At 44.6% G+C, this 20,472-nt stretch overlaps 1 protein-coding gene and 1 pseudogene across 1 annotated transcript; one reads left to right on the forward strand and one right to left on the reverse strand.

Annotated features, from left to right (window-relative positions):
* Nucleotides 1–379: 379 nt before the first annotated feature.
* On the forward strand, nt 380–9,332 carry LOC129353001 (transcription factor E3-like; annotated as a pseudogene).
* Nucleotides 9,333–9,601: 269 nt separating this feature from the next.
* Nucleotides 9,602–20,004, reverse strand: zgc:113363 (uncharacterized protein LOC791449 homolog). The gene is made up of 5 exons (XM_055022120.1): nt 19,952–20,004; nt 18,130–18,257; nt 16,944–17,066; nt 16,723–16,869; nt 9,602–12,209 (listed from the first exon to the last, which is right to left on the reverse strand). The coding sequence occupies exons 2-5, from the start codon at nt 18,254–18,256 to the stop codon at nt 11,938–11,940; spliced, it is 669 nt and encodes a 222-aa protein (XP_054878095.1). The 5' UTR covers nt 18,257; nt 19,952–20,004; the 3' UTR covers nt 9,602–11,937.
* Nucleotides 20,005–20,472: the final 468 nt, after the last annotated feature.

The raw sequence follows: 20,472 nt of genomic DNA on the forward strand, positions 1-20,472 counted from the left end.
TATTTCTGATCCAGGTGGTTATTTGAAAGCCTTTGTTTCTGTTAATTATGTTATTTATTTGTACAGTTAATGAAATTAATTAAAATATTAAACCGATGATAGAAATATTTTCAATGCAGAAATTGATACTTAATGAAAACTATGTTTAATAACTGCTTAAAACTTATTTTGAAAATATACTCTGGCAAACAAGCTCATCAGAAGGCATATTCCAGTTTTCTGAATATGACTTTAAGAATAACAGCAGTGGTAGTTGTATTTATTCAGGGGGAAATCTTAATGTTTAGGGGAAATATTGTAGATGTAACAAATGAAGTCCAACAAATTAAAGAAACAGAGATGCTAGATCAGCAGACGGTGCCTGTCTGATCTGTGTGTTGGAGCTCTGTGTGGTTCGGTGTCAGGCCCAGATTTCCTCCTCTGTCTTAGTCTCGGCTCCTCGCTGTGAGGCTCCTCGCTGTGAGGCTCCCCGCTGTGAGGCTCCCCGCTGCAGCGCCTCATTTCATCCCGGGGCCCGCAGGAACATCTCGCTCCTTTGCGCCTCTCTGAAGAAATGTCAGACGTCGGTTCGGATCAGGTCCGCACGGAGAGCAGAACTGGAGCCGAACCGAGCCGAACCATCAGGAGGCCTCGGTTCCTCAGCCGCACACCGTGTTCGTGATCCTGGACTCGGCTGAAACTCTCAACTTGGTCCAGTAAGTCTGGAAGCGTTTTCCGTTATCTGTTACCGGACTCCGGCCAGAAAACTGTAAGTTCTGAGGTGATCGGAGTTATGGATAAAATATCTGCCTTATTTATGCAAACGGAGACCTTGGTTCAGACCCCGGGTCTGAACCAAGGCTCAGTAATAATCGTGATTTCTGTTGGAATATTATTGGCATAGATCCGTGAAACGAGCGGGGATCTCAAAGGAGGAAAACTACAGTTAGAGTTGAGGCTTAAATGTGGTGATTTTTGAATGGAGTTTGGTCTGATCAAGCTTGAGAGAAGCAGCAGTAAAGTTAATATTTGTCAGAGTGGAATGCTGAATCTGCACTCTGATGAAGATGATGATGGTAGGTTATTGTTGTTGTGTTCTATTTTACCTTTGACCCCTGAACCTTCTGTGATGACTCATCAATCAGGAATCTCCTCCTTCCTCCTCCTCTTCAGGCTGAGGGAAGCCAGCCTTCCTCTGCTCACGCTGCTTTGACTCCACCTCAGCTGCTGTTGGATCCATGAATCTGTTGTTCTCACTGGGATTCAGACCCGGATCAGATCAGTTCTGGGAAACTGTTCTGCACCTTGTTTTGGGTACAGCTGGATTTTATTGAGAGAAGGTGAAGTCGCGATGAGTCACAGCTGCTCTGCAGGCCTGGATCTGTTCAGACACATAAAGCTTCGTGGGAACAGAAAGCAAAAGTAGACGAAGGTTTAGATGAACAGGTAAACTGCAGCTGGGAAACACCTGAGCGGGACAGTCAATTTTATTTATATAAAACAATTCAACAACATGGCAGTTCAAAGAGCTTTCCATCACAAAACATAATGCTGTAACCAATATTGAAACAAAATCTAACACCACCATCAAAATCAACATCAAATATGTTGATCAGTCTTCCAGAGTTTGTTAGTTAATAAACTCTAATCACGTGGTTTTTAGCCTTTATTCAAAGGAACTCAGCTGTTTTGCAGTTTTCTGGAGGTTTGGTCCAGATTTGTGGTTCATAGAAGCTGAATGCTGCTTCTCCATGTTTGGTTCTGATTGTGGGGATGCAGAGCAGACCAGAATCATAACCATAACCAGAAGACCTGAGAGGTGTGGAAGGCTACAACAACAGCAGCAGATCTTTAATGTAATGTTCAGTGATTTATAAACTACCATCAATAGTTTAGTCTTTCCTCTCAGTGAAGGACCGTACAACTGGGTTTATGTGCTCTATCTTCCTGGTTTTAGTCAGAACTCTAGCAGTAGCATTCTGAATCAGCTGTAGCTGGACCATTGATTTGTTAGTCAAGCCTGTGAAGACACTGCTGCATTTATCTTTATTCAGCTAAAGATAAACACATGAATCTTTCTGGGATATTTGTTCTTTAATCCTGGAAATGTTCTTCAGGTGATAGAAGCCCAACTTTGTAACTGTCTTTATGTAGCTCTGGAAGTTCAGGTCTGAGTCCATCACTACAGCCAAATTTCGGGCATGGTCTCTATTTTGTAACAATAATAACTGACCGACATCTCAAATCAGATGTGGATGTAGCAAGAAAAACACAATTAGAAATATGTTTAATCAGTAACACATAATTTTTTGTAAAATCTGCTAACATCGGAAATGTCCTTTTGTACCAACATGTTCCCGCATGTTCTCAGACTGTCCCTGTTCTCCTAAAGCATCCCCTGTTGTAAATACAAAATTATTCATAAATTCCAGTTTTCCTGTGAATATTAAGTAACACGTCCCATTGAGCATAGATGACCCCATAAATCTGACCGGTTACCAGGGGACCCACAAAGGCATAAAAACCAGAACATCTTTTCACTCAGGAAATGGTGAAGCTAGACAGCTACCAGACGTACCTCTTCTTTTCTGTAATCCAGTGTTTGCAGTTCTCCGTCTGCAGGACATCTCATGAGATGATGAAGCTAACTCTGTCAGCTCATTGGTCAACTGATTCCGATTGGTTCTGATTGATTGATTTTTTTGTGTGTTTAAGGATGGAGTCTGGGATTGTGGCCGACATCGAGGTCGACAGTTTGATTCCCACAGACAGTGACATATTCTATCAGCTCAAGAGCCAGCCAATCAGCATGAGGTGAGTGACCTTACAGGTTAAATCGTCCAGGTACCGACTACCTCCTGGTCAGGTTCAGACTACTTTCTGTAAAGTCAACCTCATAATATCTCTTCTTTCAGTTCCTCTGCAGCATCCCCCTCTTCATCATCTTCATCGTCTCTTCCGTCGGTGATGTCATCCCGGTGAGCAGCCTCACCTGTTTTTTTTTCTGTTACCTGTTATTCTCTGAGTGCCCTGCAGGGGGCGCTGACAGGTCACCTGCTGCTCTGCTCCTGCAGGGTTCTGATGCGTCAGGGGCTGATGCGGCAGCAGGCGCTGGAGGAGCAGCAGAAGGAGGCACAGCAGCAGAGGGAGGCGCAGCGCTGCAGCGACTCCTCCTCCCCCATAACTCTGGCTAACTCCGCCCCCTGCACACCTGCCCAGGTTCCCGTGGAGGTGCTGAAGGTACGGTCCGGCCCAGCAGGAAACTCCAGCTGCTGAGGTTGGCGCTGACGACCTTGTTTCCAACAGGTGCAAACTCACCTGGAGAACCCCACCAGGTACCACATCCAACAGGCCCAGAGGCAGCAGGTCCGCCAATACCTGTCCAACACCATGACAGCCAATCAGCAGCCAGGGCAGCAGCCAAGCTCCTCCCCAGCAGGACTCTGGTGCCACGCTGTCCAATGAGAGCAGCCCAAAGCAGGAGGTAACGACCAAAACCGGGCCGGCCGCAGCAGGTTTGCAGTTGGTCCTGTGATGCCTAACAGTTGGACAGGAAGCAGCATCAGCTCCAACAGGAAGCAGCATCAGATCCAACAGGAAGCAGCATCAGCTCCAACAGGAAGCAGCATCAGATCCAACAGGAAGCAGCATCAGATCCAACAGGAAGCAGCATCAGCTCCAACAGGAAGCAGCATCAGATCCAACAGGAAGCAGCATCAGATCCAACAGGAAGCAGCATCAGATCCAACAGGAAGCAGCATCAGATCCAACAGGAAGCAGCATCAGATCCAACAGGAAGCAGCATCAGCTCTAACTGCTTCCTGTCTGGCTGCAACTGCTGAGTCGGCGCCTCCAGAGAATCTGAGTCAGGCAGCAGAAAGCCAGGAAAACCACTTCCTGTTGGAGACGAGGCTGCTGCTGCACTTTTCCCAGAACTGATCTGATCCATCCATCCATCCATCATCCATCATCCATCGTCCATCCATCCATCATCCATCGTCCATCCATCCATCATCCATCGTCCATCCATCCATCATCCATCGTCCATCCATCCATCATCCATCATCCATCGTCCATCCATCCATCATCCATCATCCATCGTCCATCCATCCATCATCCATCATCCATCCATCATCCATCATCCATCCATCATCCATCGTCCATCCATCCATCCGTTCATCATCCATCCATCCATCATCCATCCATCATCCATCCATCCATCCATCATCCATCCATCATCCATCATCCATCGTCCATCCATCCATCATCCATCGTCCATCCATCCATCATCCATCATCCATCGTCCATCCATCCATCATCCATCATCCATCGTCCATCCATCCATCATCCATCCATCATCCATCATCCATCCATCATCCATCGTCCATCCATCCATCCGTTCATCATCCATCCATCCATCATCATCCATCCATCCATCCATCCATCCATCCATCCATCGTCCATCCATCCATCCATCCATCCATCCATCCATCCATCCATCCATCCATCCATCCATCCGTTCATCATCCATCCATCCATCATCCATCCATCATCCATCCATCATCCATCCATCCATTCATTCATCATCCATCCATCCATCGTCCATCCATCCATTCATCCATCCGTTCATCATCCATCCATCCATCATCCATCCATCATCCATCCATCCATCCATCCATCATCCATCCATCCATCCAACCTCCAGCTCTCTTCTTGATCTTCCTTCTTCTTCTTTAGATGGAGGAAACAGTTATTGATGACATCATCAGCCTGGAGTCAAGTCTAAACGAGGATCTTCTGACTCTGATCGACTCCGGCCTGCAGCTCACCACCACGGTATGCAGTCATCACACCTGCAGTCTGAGTGCAACAAAGGGGCGTGGCCACTCATCACAGGGGCGTGGCCAGGGGGCGTACCTTTTCGGAGGTTATCCAATTGATTTTTGTCACATGATGTTCTGCTTAATCAGAACCTTCTGGATCAGTCCAACTGCTCAGTGATTTGTTTTAACTCTGACCGTGTGAAGTGGGCGGGGCTTATGTCCTGTTCTGCAGCCAGCCAGTAAGAGGCAGACTGAACGCTCGGTGTTTCTTTCAGAGGACCAACAGTCTGCAGCCGCTGACTCAGTCTCACTTCAGCTTTCCACACTTCCCCCTCTCAGTGGGCGGAGCCTCACTGTGTGTGTGTGTGTGTGTGTGTGTGTGTGTGTGTGTGTGTGTGTGTGTGTGTGTGTGTGTGTGTGTGTGTGTGTCAGGGAGATAATGAAGTTGTGGGAGTTTTCTGTTCTTCTTAAAGGACGTGTTTCCCCATTTTTCAACAGTTGTCTGAACAGAAAGAGGAAGAGCTGCAGCTCACTGTGTGTGTCGTTAATGTGTGTATGTGTGTTAGGGTGTGTGTGAGAGAGCTGAGAACATGAGGATTTTGGTGTTGCTGCCGGATCATGAGAAGAGGAGGATTAAATCAGAGGTAAAAGTTGCAGTCTGTTTTGTTTTCAGAGTTTCAGATGCTGCAGGTCCAGACAGTTTTCCAGAACCTCCAGAATGTTCTCTAGGTTTTCCAGGAGGGTTTCCAGGTTTCCAGGCCATGTAAAGCTGGGTATCTGCAGCTCTCTGAGTTTTCCTGCTGATCTTGGAGGTTTTGTACTGCTTGTTTTCAAAAATGCTTCAGTCAGCAGAACCTCTGTCTGTCAGAGGTTTCCTTTAAAAACAAACTGGTTCTGGCAGGAAACGGACCAGGAGGACTCAGGTGATTGTCATCCAGCTAGAAAGTGACCAGTAAAACCAGTGGAATCAGTTAACAGGTCAGCATCCCAGTAGAACAAGTGAGGCTGAGACCTTTTGGATTGAGCCAGAACCGATAGATGGTCCTGAATGGAACCAGGAGGATCCCGTAGGTGAAACAGCTCCCCCTGGTGACAGAAACAGGAACTGGGATTAGTTTGCTAAACAGTTGATCCGATTCTCTCCAAATAGGAGCGTCGGATGTGGAACCGTTAGCTGCTTTTGGATCAAACTAGTTCTGGGACTCACTTAAAATCCAGATGGTTTCATGGACTGTAATGAAGAAAAAATGTCGACAAAATCAACATTTTTGATTCAGCTGCCATTTTTGTGGCTACATTATTGGCTACATAATATTTATAAACATCTGATCTCAACAACAGAGATAATCATTTTTAATCTTTGGATTCTTCAACCATTAGATTGGAGCAAAGGGTTTTCCAATAATTTCATCTGATCGTTGATGGAGACACTTTAGAAATGTGTACTGTGGTTGCTGATGTTAACATTAGCTGCTGCATGTTAGCATTGAGATGCTATTTTAGGCTAGCATTGCTTCATTTGGAGGCTATCTGCTCTTAGCACAAGTTGAACACAGCAACAGCTTTATCCAGCTTCCAATCAGATTATTTTGAAGCAGGAATGAACTGAGAGAAGACGTTTCATTGAGCAGATGTAGCTGTGAGTCACATTTACAATCGAACCAGAAACAAACAACTGCAAAGTTGCCACTGTGTCAAAATGAATGAGATAAAGTGGGAACCAACTGGTTGTCCAGGTGTTGGTTTACCTGCAGCAGGACGTGTTTCACATCATCCTCTGATTGGCCTGTTGCAGCTGCCGGCAGCGGGGAACATGCTGGATGTCTACGGAGGGATGTCCACGCCCACCATCACCGTTAGCAACAGCTGCCCGGCCGACCTGCATGCCGTCAAGCAGGAGCTAACAGGTAAATGTGACAATGTAACCCAGACCCGGTTCGGACCGGTCCAGTCCGGTCTGCGGTAGAGCCCTCCTATGTTCCTGCTGCTCACCTCTGACTGATCCTCCTCTCCTTCTTCTTGTTGTCGCTGTAGATGTGGAAACCAAAGCTCTGATGAAAGAGCGGCAGAAGAAGGACAACCACAACCTGAGTGAGTAGGGCTGCACCACTCAGCCAATCACAGCTCAGGACTTCCTGTTGGAATAGGAAGTCAAGACAGACTCTCATTCCACATCAGAGGAACATGTCTGGACTGATTTGATGTGAAAACCAAAACTCTTTATCCAGACTTAAACTGACCTTCATGTTTCAGTCGAGAGGAGGCGGCGCTTCAAACATCAACGACCGCATCAAGGAGCTCGGAGCACTGATCCCCAAGTCCTCTGACCCGTCAGTATTCATGCTAACCATGCTACGCTAACAGCTAATGGCACCGCTAATGGGCTTAACGAGGCATGTTGTGTGATTGGCTGTTCAGGGAAACCAGGTGGAACAAAGGCACCATCCTGAAGGCGTCGGTGGATTACATCCGCAAACTGCAGAAAGAGCAGCAGAGAGCCAGAGAGATGGAGGAGAGACAGCGCAGGCTGGAGAGCACCAACCGCTCGCTGCTGCTGCGCATTCAGGTGAGGGGGCGGAGCCTGGGGGTATTCAGGTGAGGAGATGCAGCCTGTTACTTAAGGGGCGTGTCCTGTCCTGTGTTGCTGAAGTGATTTGTGTTTTGTGACAGGAGTTGGAGCTGCAGGCTCGCGTTCACAGTGTCTCCTCTTCCTCCGTCTCTGTGGACCCCCAGACGCTTCTGTCCCCGCTGCTGCCCAACCCATCGCTGAGCTTCATGGACCTGGATGAGTCCCACCCGGCGTCCGCCGTCTTCTCCACGGACCTGGTGGCAGATTTGGGGGCGGGGCTGAGCGGCCTGGGGGCGGGGCTTCTGATGGAGGAACACGGGGGCGGGGCTGTGATGTCCGACCCGCTGCTGTCCTGCGGCGCCTCGAAGACCAGCAGCCGGCGGAGCAGTTTCAGCATGGACGAGGATCTTTGATGATGTCACCACAGGCTAGTCTCTGATTGGCTGAGGGGACCGGGTCAAAGATTTATCAAAGAAATCAATAGAACAATTTATAATCTGTGATGTCCAACATATTCAGATTATTAAACACAGACAACATAACCATGGCAATCACTTCCTGCTAACGGCTGCGAGTCATCGCTGTGTCACCATGGTGACGTTTTCCTCACAGTGTTGCCATGCAAACCTTTACGTTCACCTTAAAACGGATCAACACCAGAGCTGACTGGTGGTTAAATAACAAGCTGTCATTTCATTTGGCTGATTTCAGCAGGTCGGTGGGTTCGGCAGGTGAGGCTTCAGATTGCTACCTGATTGTACAAAGCTGTAAATTCACAGAAATCTATAATCAGTGTGCTGGAAAGATTTTATTGAGATTTTATGAACAAGAAGAGAATTTTTTCTGGTCTGGATTGTTTACTTCCTGTTTATGTCCGTGTTTCAATGTCCTGCTGGAGACAAAGTCCAGGACCTACAGAAGGGAAACCAAGGACCGGTCCTGGACCCTGTGGTTCCGGACTGGCAGATACTCTAGAGTTGACTCACTGTGATGCTTGCATCTTTTAAGAGAGCATGTATCAGTGCCAGTTTTGCTGCCAGTTTTGTTGAAGTCCTGATTGTGGGAAAGTTACCTGACCCATTTGTCAGGAGTTCTTCCTGGTTCATAGGTCAGTTAGTCTCCTGCAGACAGAGTCCGAGTCTTCTGCACTTGATCAAGTGTTATGCAAGTAGAAATTCATCTATTATGAATTTATTTTGGACTGTTTTTGCCTCTGGAGGTCTATTGTATCTGGCAGTAGATGCACTAACATGATAATGACATGCTATCATAATCTCAACATGCTAACATGATCACAACATGCTAACATGATGATAAGATGCTATCATAATCTCAACATGCTAACATGATCACAACATGCTAACATGATGATAAGATGCTATCATAATCTCAACATGCTAACATGATCACGACATGCTAACATGATGATAACATGCTAACATGACCATGCTAACATGATGATGACATGCTATCATGGTCATGATATGCTAACATCTAGCTGTATGTTGGTTTAGCTGTGCCATGATGATTTGCTTACCTTTTAATCAAGCAAAAAATAAAAATGTTTTGATATTCTGAACATTTGAGAAGTTTCCAAACTCTTAGAATTTTGTTCATGTCTTTAGCTGTTAGCTCAAAGTGCTATCTAGTGTTACACACTCAACCAAGGGAAATGGATGGAAGTTGTGACATCCTCTGCTGTTGTTCATGTTTCTGATCTCAGCCACTGAAAATGAAGCTAAATGCAATCATTTCTGCTGTTAGCTGTCGTCATCGGGATCACCTGGAATTAGTCACAAAGGGAAATCTGTTTCTCTGGTCCTTCATGCTGTTTTCATTTATGTTAATGATGTTTACATGTAGTCTGTTTATAATGTTAGCTAAGATTGTATTTTTTAAAACTATTACATTTCATACTCTGTTATCTTTCATATAGAATAAATATTCAAACAAAACCTGAATGTTTTTGTCTCCATGTACAACAGATGGGCTTTTTCTCAAAACAATTCCAGAGTCACAGATATATAATTTGTCTCTGCATCAGCATTATGAGGAAAACAGACAATACAGACTGATGTGAACCAAACAGACTTACTTTCTGCTTTCAAACTGTTATGTTTTCCATCTTTGGAGCAAATTGCTCAAATATTGTACTGATGCAATGAGAAACAGCAAAAGGTTCAACAACAGAATAAAATTCAGGAAACAAATGTTCAGAGACAGTATGAAGTCTGTTTTCAATATAAAAAATACATTTTATTTGAGAATTTAACATAAAATTACAATTCTGCCAATAATGTGCCATAAATTGAAATTCAAAAGACAGAAACATTTCAATGTAAACAGAAGAGATATTCTGAGTACAATGGAGATACTGCCATCTGTGGGATTCCATAAGTATTACACAAGTGTGACGTCAGTTCAAATAAGGCTTTATAGATATTTATTGTAGTCATTCATATCTACTCCTGAGAAAGAAGATAGAAATTAAATGGTTAACAAAAACAATTTAATTCCAACTCTATTTGACGACTTTTGAGTATTTTTAGAACTTTATTAGAAAACCACAAATTAATAACCTCTCCAAAGTCAATATATTATTAAAACACATTTTAGTGGGAGTTTAGTATGTCAACAACTATTAATTGTAAAGGTGAAAAAAACAAAAAAACAAATATACATTAACAGTAATATTTTGTTCTAGTTTCTTAGGCAACAGTTACATTCATCTGTGTTCTGTTGTTGTCCAGCAGGGGGCGCTTTAAATCTTGTTGACTGAAACTGACAAAAACTGGTGAAAGCCAGTCTTGTTTCTGGAGGTGTATGTTCTGGTTGACCTGCAGTCTGTCTCTGTCTGCATCTGAGACTCTATATGTGTTTTAGTTCATCTGATTCCAGTTCAATCAGTGGACTGAAATAAATTATTTCTCTCCTAACAAACAGAGCCAAAAACAGGAGGGAGGTTTGTCTTTGATGCTGCACTGATGTCAGAGGTCAGGAACCACTGTCTTCTCAGTGGTTTCCTGTTTCCTGTTTGAATGTCCTGGCCTTTGTTCCAACAAACACAGTGTTCCTGTTGGTACCGGCTGTGCATCCTGTCCCACCCATCCACCCCGGCCCTGCTGACCTGTCAATCTCTGACGCAGACGCGTCACTGAAAAGTTCATCGCAGCTGCAGTCAGTTTACGGCTACAAAGTGCCTGAAGAATATTCTGCAGCCAATCGTTCGCCTTAGAGTTTCTATGACGATGTAATCGGTTTTGTAAAAATAAGAGAAGCGTTTGTGATCAGTTTGTAGTTTTTGTGTAAATCTGTGATACAAGTAGAATCCTGGAGAATGTTAACATCTGAACATCAGCAAAAAAAGTTTAAAATATTTTATTTTGTCTTTTAACCTAAAAGTCTTTTCTGCTAAGACGGATGGAATAAATTTTTATGATCCTGATTATGCACCTGAAAATATCAGGTATTGCCAACCATAAACCCTTCAAGAATTAGCTTAATTAGTTTCACCCATATAAAGCCCCTAATAATCAGCTCCATCATCCAGAGCTCTGATTGGTCGAGAGGAAAAGCTCAGATAAATTACAGAATTCTTACTTCTTCTTACTTCTGTTTGCTTTCTGTCTTCTCAACCAACATCTGGTTGGAGGTCTAAATGTTTATGATTCTGATTTCTGTATAGCAGTGAATAATTACATACTAATGATGACATGCTAACATAACAACATGCTAACATGACAACATCCTAACATAACAATATGCTAACATAACAACATGCTAACATGACAACATGCTAACATAACAACATGTAAGATGACAACATGCTAACATGACAACATGCTAACATAACAACATGCTAACATGACAAAATGCTAACATAACAACATGTAACATGACAACATGCTAATATGACAACATGCTAACATGACAACATGCTAACATAACATGCTAACATGACAACATGCTAACATAACATGCTAACATGACAACATGCTAACATAACAACATGCTAAAATAACAACATTGTAAGATGACAACATGCTAACATAACAACATGCTAACATGACAACATGCTAACATAACAACATGCTAACATGACAACATTCTAACATGACAACATGCTAACATAACAACATGCTAACATGATCACATGCAAATAATACAAAATTAACGTAATCCTAATTTATGAGACATGGGTCTTTAACCATCTGACCCCAGAGTGACTTTATTTAGAAGTGCTGATAAAGAACAATGCGCTGCGACAGTCTGGCGACCTGTCCAGGTGACCCTGCAGCTGGAGAGGCAGCAGCTCCTCCATACCCCACTGGGGACCAGGTTGTTAGAAAGTGGATGATAAAAAAGTGGATGTTTAATTAAATTATCCTTTCACATTTTTCATAAATATTTGACTCTAGAGTCGGCCCCTTGCTTCTTCTTTCATGTTCAGATTGGAGAACCTTTGTGCTGATTCGGGATACGGATCGATCAGACCAACCAAGAAAATCCAAGGGTTTCTGTCCTTTGCCATGACATCATCATCCAGTCTTGCCCTGATTGGCCGCCTTATGAAGGGAAGACGATGGCGCAACAATCCAAGCAGACCTCCAGGCAGTCAGACGACGCGCAACAGTTTTCCAACATCCCACAGTCCAACACCGCCTGGCACGCCTCCTCCGTGCACGCCGCGTCGCCGGCCGCCTCCACGCAGCAGCAGCACGCCGCGCCGTCGCAGCAACTGGCTCCGCCCACGCCGCAGGCCAGACACTCCCCCAGCGCCGAGCACATGGACAGCAGCTCACAGAACAGGCAGGCCAGCAGGCAGTGGACGCAGCAGTCTGCAGGGACAATCAGGAAAACTGAACCGTGTTTGAAAACATTTCAATTGAGAAGAAAACTTCTGGAAAGATGTTTGATTAGCGCAGAGGACAATCAGACATGATCCTTCTCTTATTTCACTTCTAGTCATGACGCTTTAAGGAGGAAAAATGTTTCGCATTTGGTCTCATTTGCGGTTTTTCTTTCATGTCCTCCCAATGATTGTCTGTAAAGACGTCTGTGTCGGTTTGTCTCACCGGTGGACCAGGGGACGTGTCCCACAGCGTCCAACAGGACAGGAGACGAAAAAGGAAACATCAACATCAGGGTGTAAAAACTTTTTGCTCTGCTGGCAAATTTAAACTACCAGGGAAATGTTATAAACAAATATGCAAAACATTTCTTTTTTAAATTAAATTAATAAAAACTTAAAAAGGCCTTTGGACTGTAAATCTGACAATTTCCACATTTTTGGGTCATCAGCTGTTTCCAGTTTTAAATTTTAACCTTCTTGACTCGTGGTCTGGGGTTGAACAAAACAAGTTCAAGGGTCCACAAATGGCCCCCAAGCCACACTTTGGACACCCCTGCTGTGGGTCAAGAAATTCAGAGTGGACTTGTCTGGTTCTGGTTCTGGTTCTGTGGGTGTGACCCGGAGCTGATGGGAGGCTCAGCCGCCGTCTGGCTGCAGCTGATAAGCCTCCACTTGATCGTCTGTTTATGCTCCAGTGTCAAGCGGACGAAATGAAAACCTGCTGCCAGCGGCTTCCTCTGGCAGGTGGAAACCCTGTGAAACGCTTCAGAATGTTCTGAAGTGTTCCGAAACGCTGCGAAACATTCCAAAACGCTCCAAAACGCTCCTAAACGTTCCAAAACGCTCCAAAATGTTCCAAAACGTTCCGAAACGTTCCAAAACGTTCCGAAACGCTCCAAACCGTTCCAAAACGCTCCCAAATGTTCCAAAACGCTCCAAAACGTTCCAAAACGATCCAAAATGCTCCAAAACGTTCCGAAACGCTCCGAAACGTTCCAAAACATTCCGAAACGCTCCAAACCGTTCTGAAATGCTCCTAAACGTTCCAAAACGTTCCGAAACGCTCCGAAACGTTCCAAAACATTCCGAAACGCTCCAAACCGTTCCGAAACGCTCCTAAACGTTCCAAAATGCTCCAAAACGTTCCGAAACGCTCCGAAACGTTCCAAAACATTCCGAAACGCTCCAAACCGTTCTGAAACGCTCCTAAATGTTCAAAACGCTCCAAAACGTTCCAAAATGCTCCGAAACGTTCCAAAACGTTCCGAAACGCTCCGAAACGTTCCAAAACATTCCGAAACGCTCCAAACCGTTCCGAAACGCTCCGAAACGTTCCAAAATGCTCCGAAACATTCCAAAACGCTCCAAAACGTTCCAAAACGCTCCGAAACGTTCCGAAACGTTCCAAAACGCTCCAAAAAAACTTTCCAAAACGCTCCGAAACGTTCCAAAACGCTCTGAAACGTTCCGAAACGTTCCAAAACGCTCCAAAACTTTCCAAAACGCTCCGAAACGTTCCAAAACGCTCTGAAACGTTCCAAAACGTTCCAAAACGCTCCTAAAACTCAACTTCACATTCATCACGACATCTACAAAGAAAAACTACGTAACTATCACTTAACACTAAAACATGGAAGGGAGGCTTTCTTTGCAGATGTCATAAAGAAAAACATCAATAATGCTCAAACTTTATTTGCAACAGTTGACAGGCTCACAAACCCTCCTGTGACGTTTCCACCTGAATTCCAATCTAATGCTGCCTGGAATAAGTCTTCCAGCTTCTTTTCAGAGAAAATCCAAAAAATCAGAGGATTAATCTGCACATCAACTTCATAGCCAGAACCATTGCTGTACCAAAACAAAACAAATACAGAAAAAATGACCCATTTTCAACTACTTAATTATAAAACTCTAGAAGAAATTATAAGTCAATTAAGTTCAAGCTCCTGCTGTCTGGATGTCGTTCCCACACATTTCTTTAAGAAAGTCCTGCCTGTTATTGCTGCTGATCTGATCCAAATAGTAACTCATCACTCACATCAGGTGTTTTCCCCCAGGCCTTGAAAACAGCAGTCATCAAATCACTGTTAAAAAAGAACAACCTGGACAAATCACTACTGCAGAATTACAGGCCGACCTCTGACCTCTGACCTCCCATTCATCAGCAAAGTTACTGAAAAAACTGTGTCAACAATTAAATAGTTTCCTCATAATGACCAACTGCTTTGACTCTTTCCAGTCTGGTTTTCGTGCTCACCACAGCACGGAGACTGGCCTAGTCAAAGTATTCAATGATATCCATATAAATATGGACAGTGGGAGAACCACAGTGCTGGTTCTGGTTCTGGTTCTGTTGGACCTCAGTGCAGCTTTTGACATATTACTGAATGGACTGGAGAGTTGGGTCGGACTCTCCGGTTCGGTGCTCGACTGGTTTGAATCCTACATAAAGAACAGGGATTTCTTTGTTTCAATTGGAAACTTCTCATCAAAGAGGTCAAAGGTCACATGTGGGGTACCCCAAGGTTCAATCTTAGGACCCCGCTTATTCAATATTTATATTCTCCCACTAGCTCAGGTTATAACAGGAAATAATATTAGATACCATAACTATGACACACAGCTCTACATTATGATGTCACCAGGTGACCTTTGACCCCATCCAATCACTGAATAAATGTTTAGAACAGATAAATATGTGGATGTGCCAAAACTTTCTCCAGCTGAACAGAAACAAAACTGAAGTCATTATTTAGGACCTAAAGAGGAATGATCTAGAGCTATAGATCTAGATCTGTAGATCTAGAGCTATAACTCTAGCTCTAGAGCTATAACTCTAGCTCTAGAGCTATAGATCTAGAGCTACAGATCTAGAGAGCTATAGCGCCATAGATCTAGAGTTATAGATCTAGAGTTATAGATCTAGAGCTATAGATCTAGAGTTATAGATCTAGAGCTATAGATCTAGAGTTATAGATCTAGAGCTATAGATCTAGAGTTATAGATCTAGAGCTATAGATCTAGAGTCAATGCACAGCTTCAGTTATTACAACTAAAAACTAGTGATCCTGGGAGTAGTGATGACCTCTGACCTGAACCTTGCGAGCCACATAAAGACAATTACAAAGTCGGCCTTCTATCACCTGAAGAACATCTCCAGGATTAGAGGACTAATGTCTCAGCCAGATCTAGAGAAACTCATCCATGCGTTATCTTTAGTCTCATTGATTATTGTAACAGCATCTTCACAGGCCTGTCCAACAAATCAATCAAACAGCTGCAGCTGATCCAGAAGCTGCTGCTCCTGTTCTCACTAGAACCAGGAAGATAGAGACATAACAGCAGTTTTAAAGTCCCTCCACTGGCTCCCTGTAGCTCAAAGAATAGACTTTAAAATACTGTTGTTAGTTTATAAATCACTGAACGGTTTAGCACCACAATACATCAAAGATCTGCTGTTGTTGTATCAACCCTTCCAGACTCTCAGGTTCTGGTTCTGGTTCTGCTCTGCATCCCCAGAACCAGAACCAAGAGAGGAGAAGCAGCTTTCAGCATCTATGCACCAAAACTTTGGAACAAACTTCCAGAAAACTGTAAAACAGCGGAAACCCTGACTTCCTTTAAATCTCAAGTAAAAACCAGCTGATTAGAGTTTTATTTGAAATGTAATATGTATGGATTTGATTTTGTGGTATGTATGTAATTTTTTTTTTTTTCCTGTTGTGGGCAACGGGGCCCGGCGAATACCCGTGGTTAAACGGACGGCAGAGTCCGGCGGTAACAGGCGCTTAAATTCCGTGTCAAAGGGAAGGGGGAAGAAAGGGAAAAAAGAGGGAGGAAAAAAAACACACAAAAAAAACCTTGGTATTTTATTCTATGTTGCATGCCTTTGTGTTTTGTGTTTATGATGTAAAGCACTTTGAAATGCCTTGTAGCTGAAATGTGCTATACAAATAAAATTTGATTGATTGATTGATTGATAAACGTTCCAAAACGTTCCGAAATGCTCCGAAACGTTCCGAAACGCTCCGAAACGTTCCAAATGTTCCGAAACGTTCCAAAACGTTCCAAAATGTTCCGAAACGTTCCGAAACGTTCCGAAACGTTCCAAAACGTTCCAAAATGTTCCAAAACGTTCCAAAACGTTCCAAAATGTTCCAAAACGTTCCGAAACGTTCCAAAACGTTCCGAAACGTTCCAAACGTTCCGAAACGTTCCGAAACACTCCAAAACGTTCCAAAACGTTCCAAAATGTTCCGAAACGCTGCGAAACGCTATTGGAACGCTCCAGATTACTGTTTAGCTGACCCTGCTGTAGTGTGGTTGGAGAGCACCAATGTTCAGGATCTCACTGAGCTTTTGTCCTTCCACTCAACTTTCTGCTCAACTCTCCATGATGAGCTTCAACCTCTGATTGGTCGGTGGTCATGATGTCACCTATTTGGACCAGAACCAGGCTCTGCCACCTCAGCTCATAAGCTTCATTCTGATTGGCTCACCATTTCCAGCCACTTCCTTGATGTGGGCGGCGTCCGACTTCAAGGAGGCGTGGCTCTTGGTCGCCAACAGGCACGTCTCATTGGTGCCTGGGCTGCCGGTGGGGGGCAGGGCACAGCCAATGGGAGGCTCCGATGAGCTGACCACACCTGGGACAGAACAGATGACCTCACATGACCTCACAGGTGACCTTCAGCCTCAGAGAGGGGGCGGAGCTGCTCACCTTTCTGTCTGTAGGGGGCGGGGAGAAGGCGAGAGACGTCCTTGGTGGAGAAGCTGTCGGTCAAAGATTCATCGCTGCTGTCAGCTTCCTGCAGCCTATGAGAGGTGGGGAGCGGAGCCCGACCTGTGCGGAAACAGGAAGCGTCATTCAGTCAGAGATCAGGAAGGAGCCGCTCCAGTGAAACATTGATCCAGTGAAACTTGGATCCAGTGAAACATGGATCCAGTTCTACGCTTCGCTACGTTCTCCATGTTCTCTCCAAGTTTCTGCCTCTTACCAAGTAGAATTAATTTTGATAATTCTAACTAAGATAAAACAAGAAAAGTTTGGTTTGATTTCACTTCAGACAGTGAGAAATAAATTGTTTGTTTTCTTATTAGTTGTATCTAAGTATATGACCTCTCAGGTCTTCTGGTTCTGGTTCTGCTCTGCATCCCCAGAACCAGAACCAAGAGAGGAGAAGCAGCTTTCAGCATCTATGCACCAAAACTTTGGAACAATCTTCCAGACAACTGTAAAACAGCAGAAACCCTGACTTCCTTCAAATCGCAACTAAAAACCAGCTGATTAGAGTTTCATTTGAAATGTAATATGCAACAATGTGTTGTCTATTATATGTTACATGAGTTTGTATTCTTGTGTTTATGATGTAAAGCACTTTGAAATGCCTTGCTGAAATGGCTATACAAATAAAATTTGATTGATTGATGATTGATTACATAATAATGTATGAAGCTAAGCGTTGTGTAAAAACTTTCCATCTCAGGCAGAAACAAAATGTGTTTCCAGGCAAATAAAAGCATTTTATGGTAAAATCCAGTGATTGTGTTGCCTTTTTGTTATAAGAATTTACGGGATTCTGGCCCTTTAAACCTCCTGTTGCTGCGGCTGCAGCTGTTCCATATCAAGACCGAATGGCTTCGTTACTTCCTCCACCTCCAAAGTACAAGCAGGGGCAAACTCAACATGGTTATTCACAATGCCTCCTGTTGGTCTCTGATTAGCTGGTTGAAATTCAAACAGAGGAATTTCAGTCAACGGGAGAAATCCCAGACAACGCTCTGACGGGAAATGAGAATCAACCTGGTTTGACCCAGTTGTGTTTTCTTAGTTCTGATCTGGTCTGACCTCAGACCTCATCCTGGTTTCCACTTTCAACCAATCAGGTTGTGTTCAGTTCTCTTACCTGTGCAGTGATGCAGAAGCCTCCCATTGGTCACTGGCTGCTGTGAGACGCATTCTGATTGGTTGGGTTTCTTGGAAGCTCCGCCCTCGGTGCTGCCAGAGACGCTGTGGAGAGACGACCCATCCATCCTGTCAGAAACAAAACACACCTTGATTAGTATATTTATTATTATTATTCAATAATAATTATTATTATGTCTTTTCTAAAACAAATCTTTTCTAAAACAAATATTTCAGAAATATGTGGTTCCTATTGCTGGCAGTAAGTCGGAATCATTTCCAGTCACAGTTGCACCGGTTGCTCAGAGTTGCCCCGGTTGCTCAGAGTTGCACTGGTTGCTCAGAGTTGCCCCGGTTGCTCAGAGTTGCACTGGTTGCTCAGAGTTGCACTGGTTGCTCAGAGTTGCACTGGTTGCTCAGAGTTGCACTGATTGCTCAGAGTTGCACTGGTTGCTCAGAGTTGCACTGGTTGCTCAGACTTGCACTGATTGCTCAGAGTTGCACTGATTGCTCAGAGTTGCACTGATTGCTCAGAGTTGCACTGGTTGCTCAGAGTTGCACTGGTTGCTCAGAGTTGCACTGGTTGCTCAGAGTTGCACTGGTTGCTCAGAGTTGCCCCGGTTGCTCAGAGTTGCACTGGTTGCTCAGAGTTGCCCCGGTTGCTCAGAGTTGCACTGGTTGCTCAGAGTTGCCCCGGTTGCTCAGAGTTGCACTGATTGCTCAGAGTTGCCCGGTTGCTCAGAGTTGCACCGATTGCTCAGAGTTGCCCCGGTTGCTCAGAGTTGCACTGGTTGCTCAGAGTTGCCCGCTGTCTCAGATTCTGCTCACAGCGTTGGATGGTCTGCAGACCAACCGATCTGTTCTGTGACCTCAGGTCTCTTTGCGGGTGCTTTGTCCTGCTGGGCCCATCGGGTCGTGATCTACGGAGTTACCGGGTCGAGGGTCAGAGTCTCCACAGGGCAGAGGTCGTTCTGCGGGTTGGCTTCTGGGTTCATGAATGAGGGAAAACGAGCAGGACATCGGCAGGCAGATCGGAGCTGCGCCTGTAGCGCCCGCGGCGCTGGCCCGGTCCGTCCTCGTGGAGATATACTGGTCGATCTAGTGGATCTGACCTTTGGGTCACAACCGACCCAAAGGTCGACTGCAGTGAGTTTCCTCTGACTAGAGTCTCCTGAGAGAAGCTCAGGCTTCATGGTGAGCGACCCTGCTGAGCAACCAGGACCTGCAGGGAGTCTGGGCTGCTGACCCCGTGACCCAGTAACCCCATGACCCCGTAACCCCGTGACCCCGCCAGGGATTCGAGGTAGGAGGGTATTTCAGAAAAGTAACAAACCGTAAACTGATCTGGTGGTAAAGTTACACAGTGAAGCTGAAGCAGTAATTTGGTTTATTGACTCGTTATGAGCTTCAAACTGATTTTAGAAACCAAATAAACTTTTATCTACAAATATTTAGAAGCTAATGTTCAGTTAGCAAGGTAAATATTTTTCATTAAAGTAAATATAGGCGATATTGATTTGAGTTGCTAATAAATATTTCTGGCTTCACGCTGAACGTTCATTTTATGACTAACGGATCCCAGAAAGGACCCGAATCGTTTCTCTGAATGTTTCACTTCATCGGATGAATCCGGTCCGGATCTCAGCCCGGTTCTGTTGGGTTCGCTCAGGCTCTTCTGAGAACGAAACAAACACCGCGCGGTTCCGGACCGGTTCTGGTTCCGGACCGGGCCAGCAGAACTTTCTGCCTTCAGCAGGAAAACAACCGGAAGTTCCAAAGTCACGATTCAGAAAAACTTAAGAATCCAGAAAACTGAGACTCACCTGAGAGACGCTGCGGGTCCGAGAGACGCTGTGGGTCTGAGAGACGCTGCGAGTCCGCGCTGCCTGACACACACACACACACACACACACACACACACACACACACACACACACACACACACACACACACACCACACACACACACACAGAAACGCAGGGTTCTGGCTCAGTTAAAACGTTCAGCTGCCTCTCAATGATAATAATAATAATAATTTATTTCACAGATTTCATTCAGAAGGTGAAACTGTGATAAATGAAACTCAGCAATTGATTTTCAGATTCTGGGTCAGAGCATTGAACATGACACAATAAACCAACAGAAAATATTCTGGATCAACACAGAGAATGAAAGGTCAAATGTCAGGAAATTAAAACATCACACCAATAAAAGAGATTGTGTTTTGAAGCCACATTCACTCAGCAGACTCCATCACTGGACAGAGCAGCTGTGTGGAGGTCAAGGTTCAGGAAGGAGGGTGCTTTATCTGAGCAGGCGGAAAGTTAGGTGAAGAAAGAAGTGT

This window comes from Poeciliopsis prolifica, unplaced genomic scaffold (assembly GCF_027474105.1).
Source record: "Poeciliopsis prolifica strain line A6 unplaced genomic scaffold, Auburn_PproV2 SCAFFOLD082, whole genome shotgun sequence".
Taxonomy (NCBI): domain Eukaryota; kingdom Metazoa; phylum Chordata; class Actinopteri; order Cyprinodontiformes; family Poeciliidae; genus Poeciliopsis; species Poeciliopsis prolifica.

What these genes read in the sequence shown, in the direction of transcription:
- zgc:113363 (XM_055022120.1), bottom strand. Translation starts at nt 18,256, where the DNA reads ATGGATGGGTCGTCTCTCCACAGCGTCTCTGGCAGCACCGAGGGCGGA. An exon ending in GCTTCTGCATCACTGCACAG is followed by an intron (nt 17,067 to 18,129) that starts GTAAGAGAACTG and finishes GTTTCCGCACAG; the next exon opens with GTCGGGCTCCGCTCCCCACC. An exon ending in CGCCCCCTACAGACAGAAAG is followed by an intron (nt 16,870 to 16,943) that starts GTGAGCAGCTCC and finishes GTTCTGTCCCAG; the next exon opens with GTGTGGTCAGCTCATCGGAG.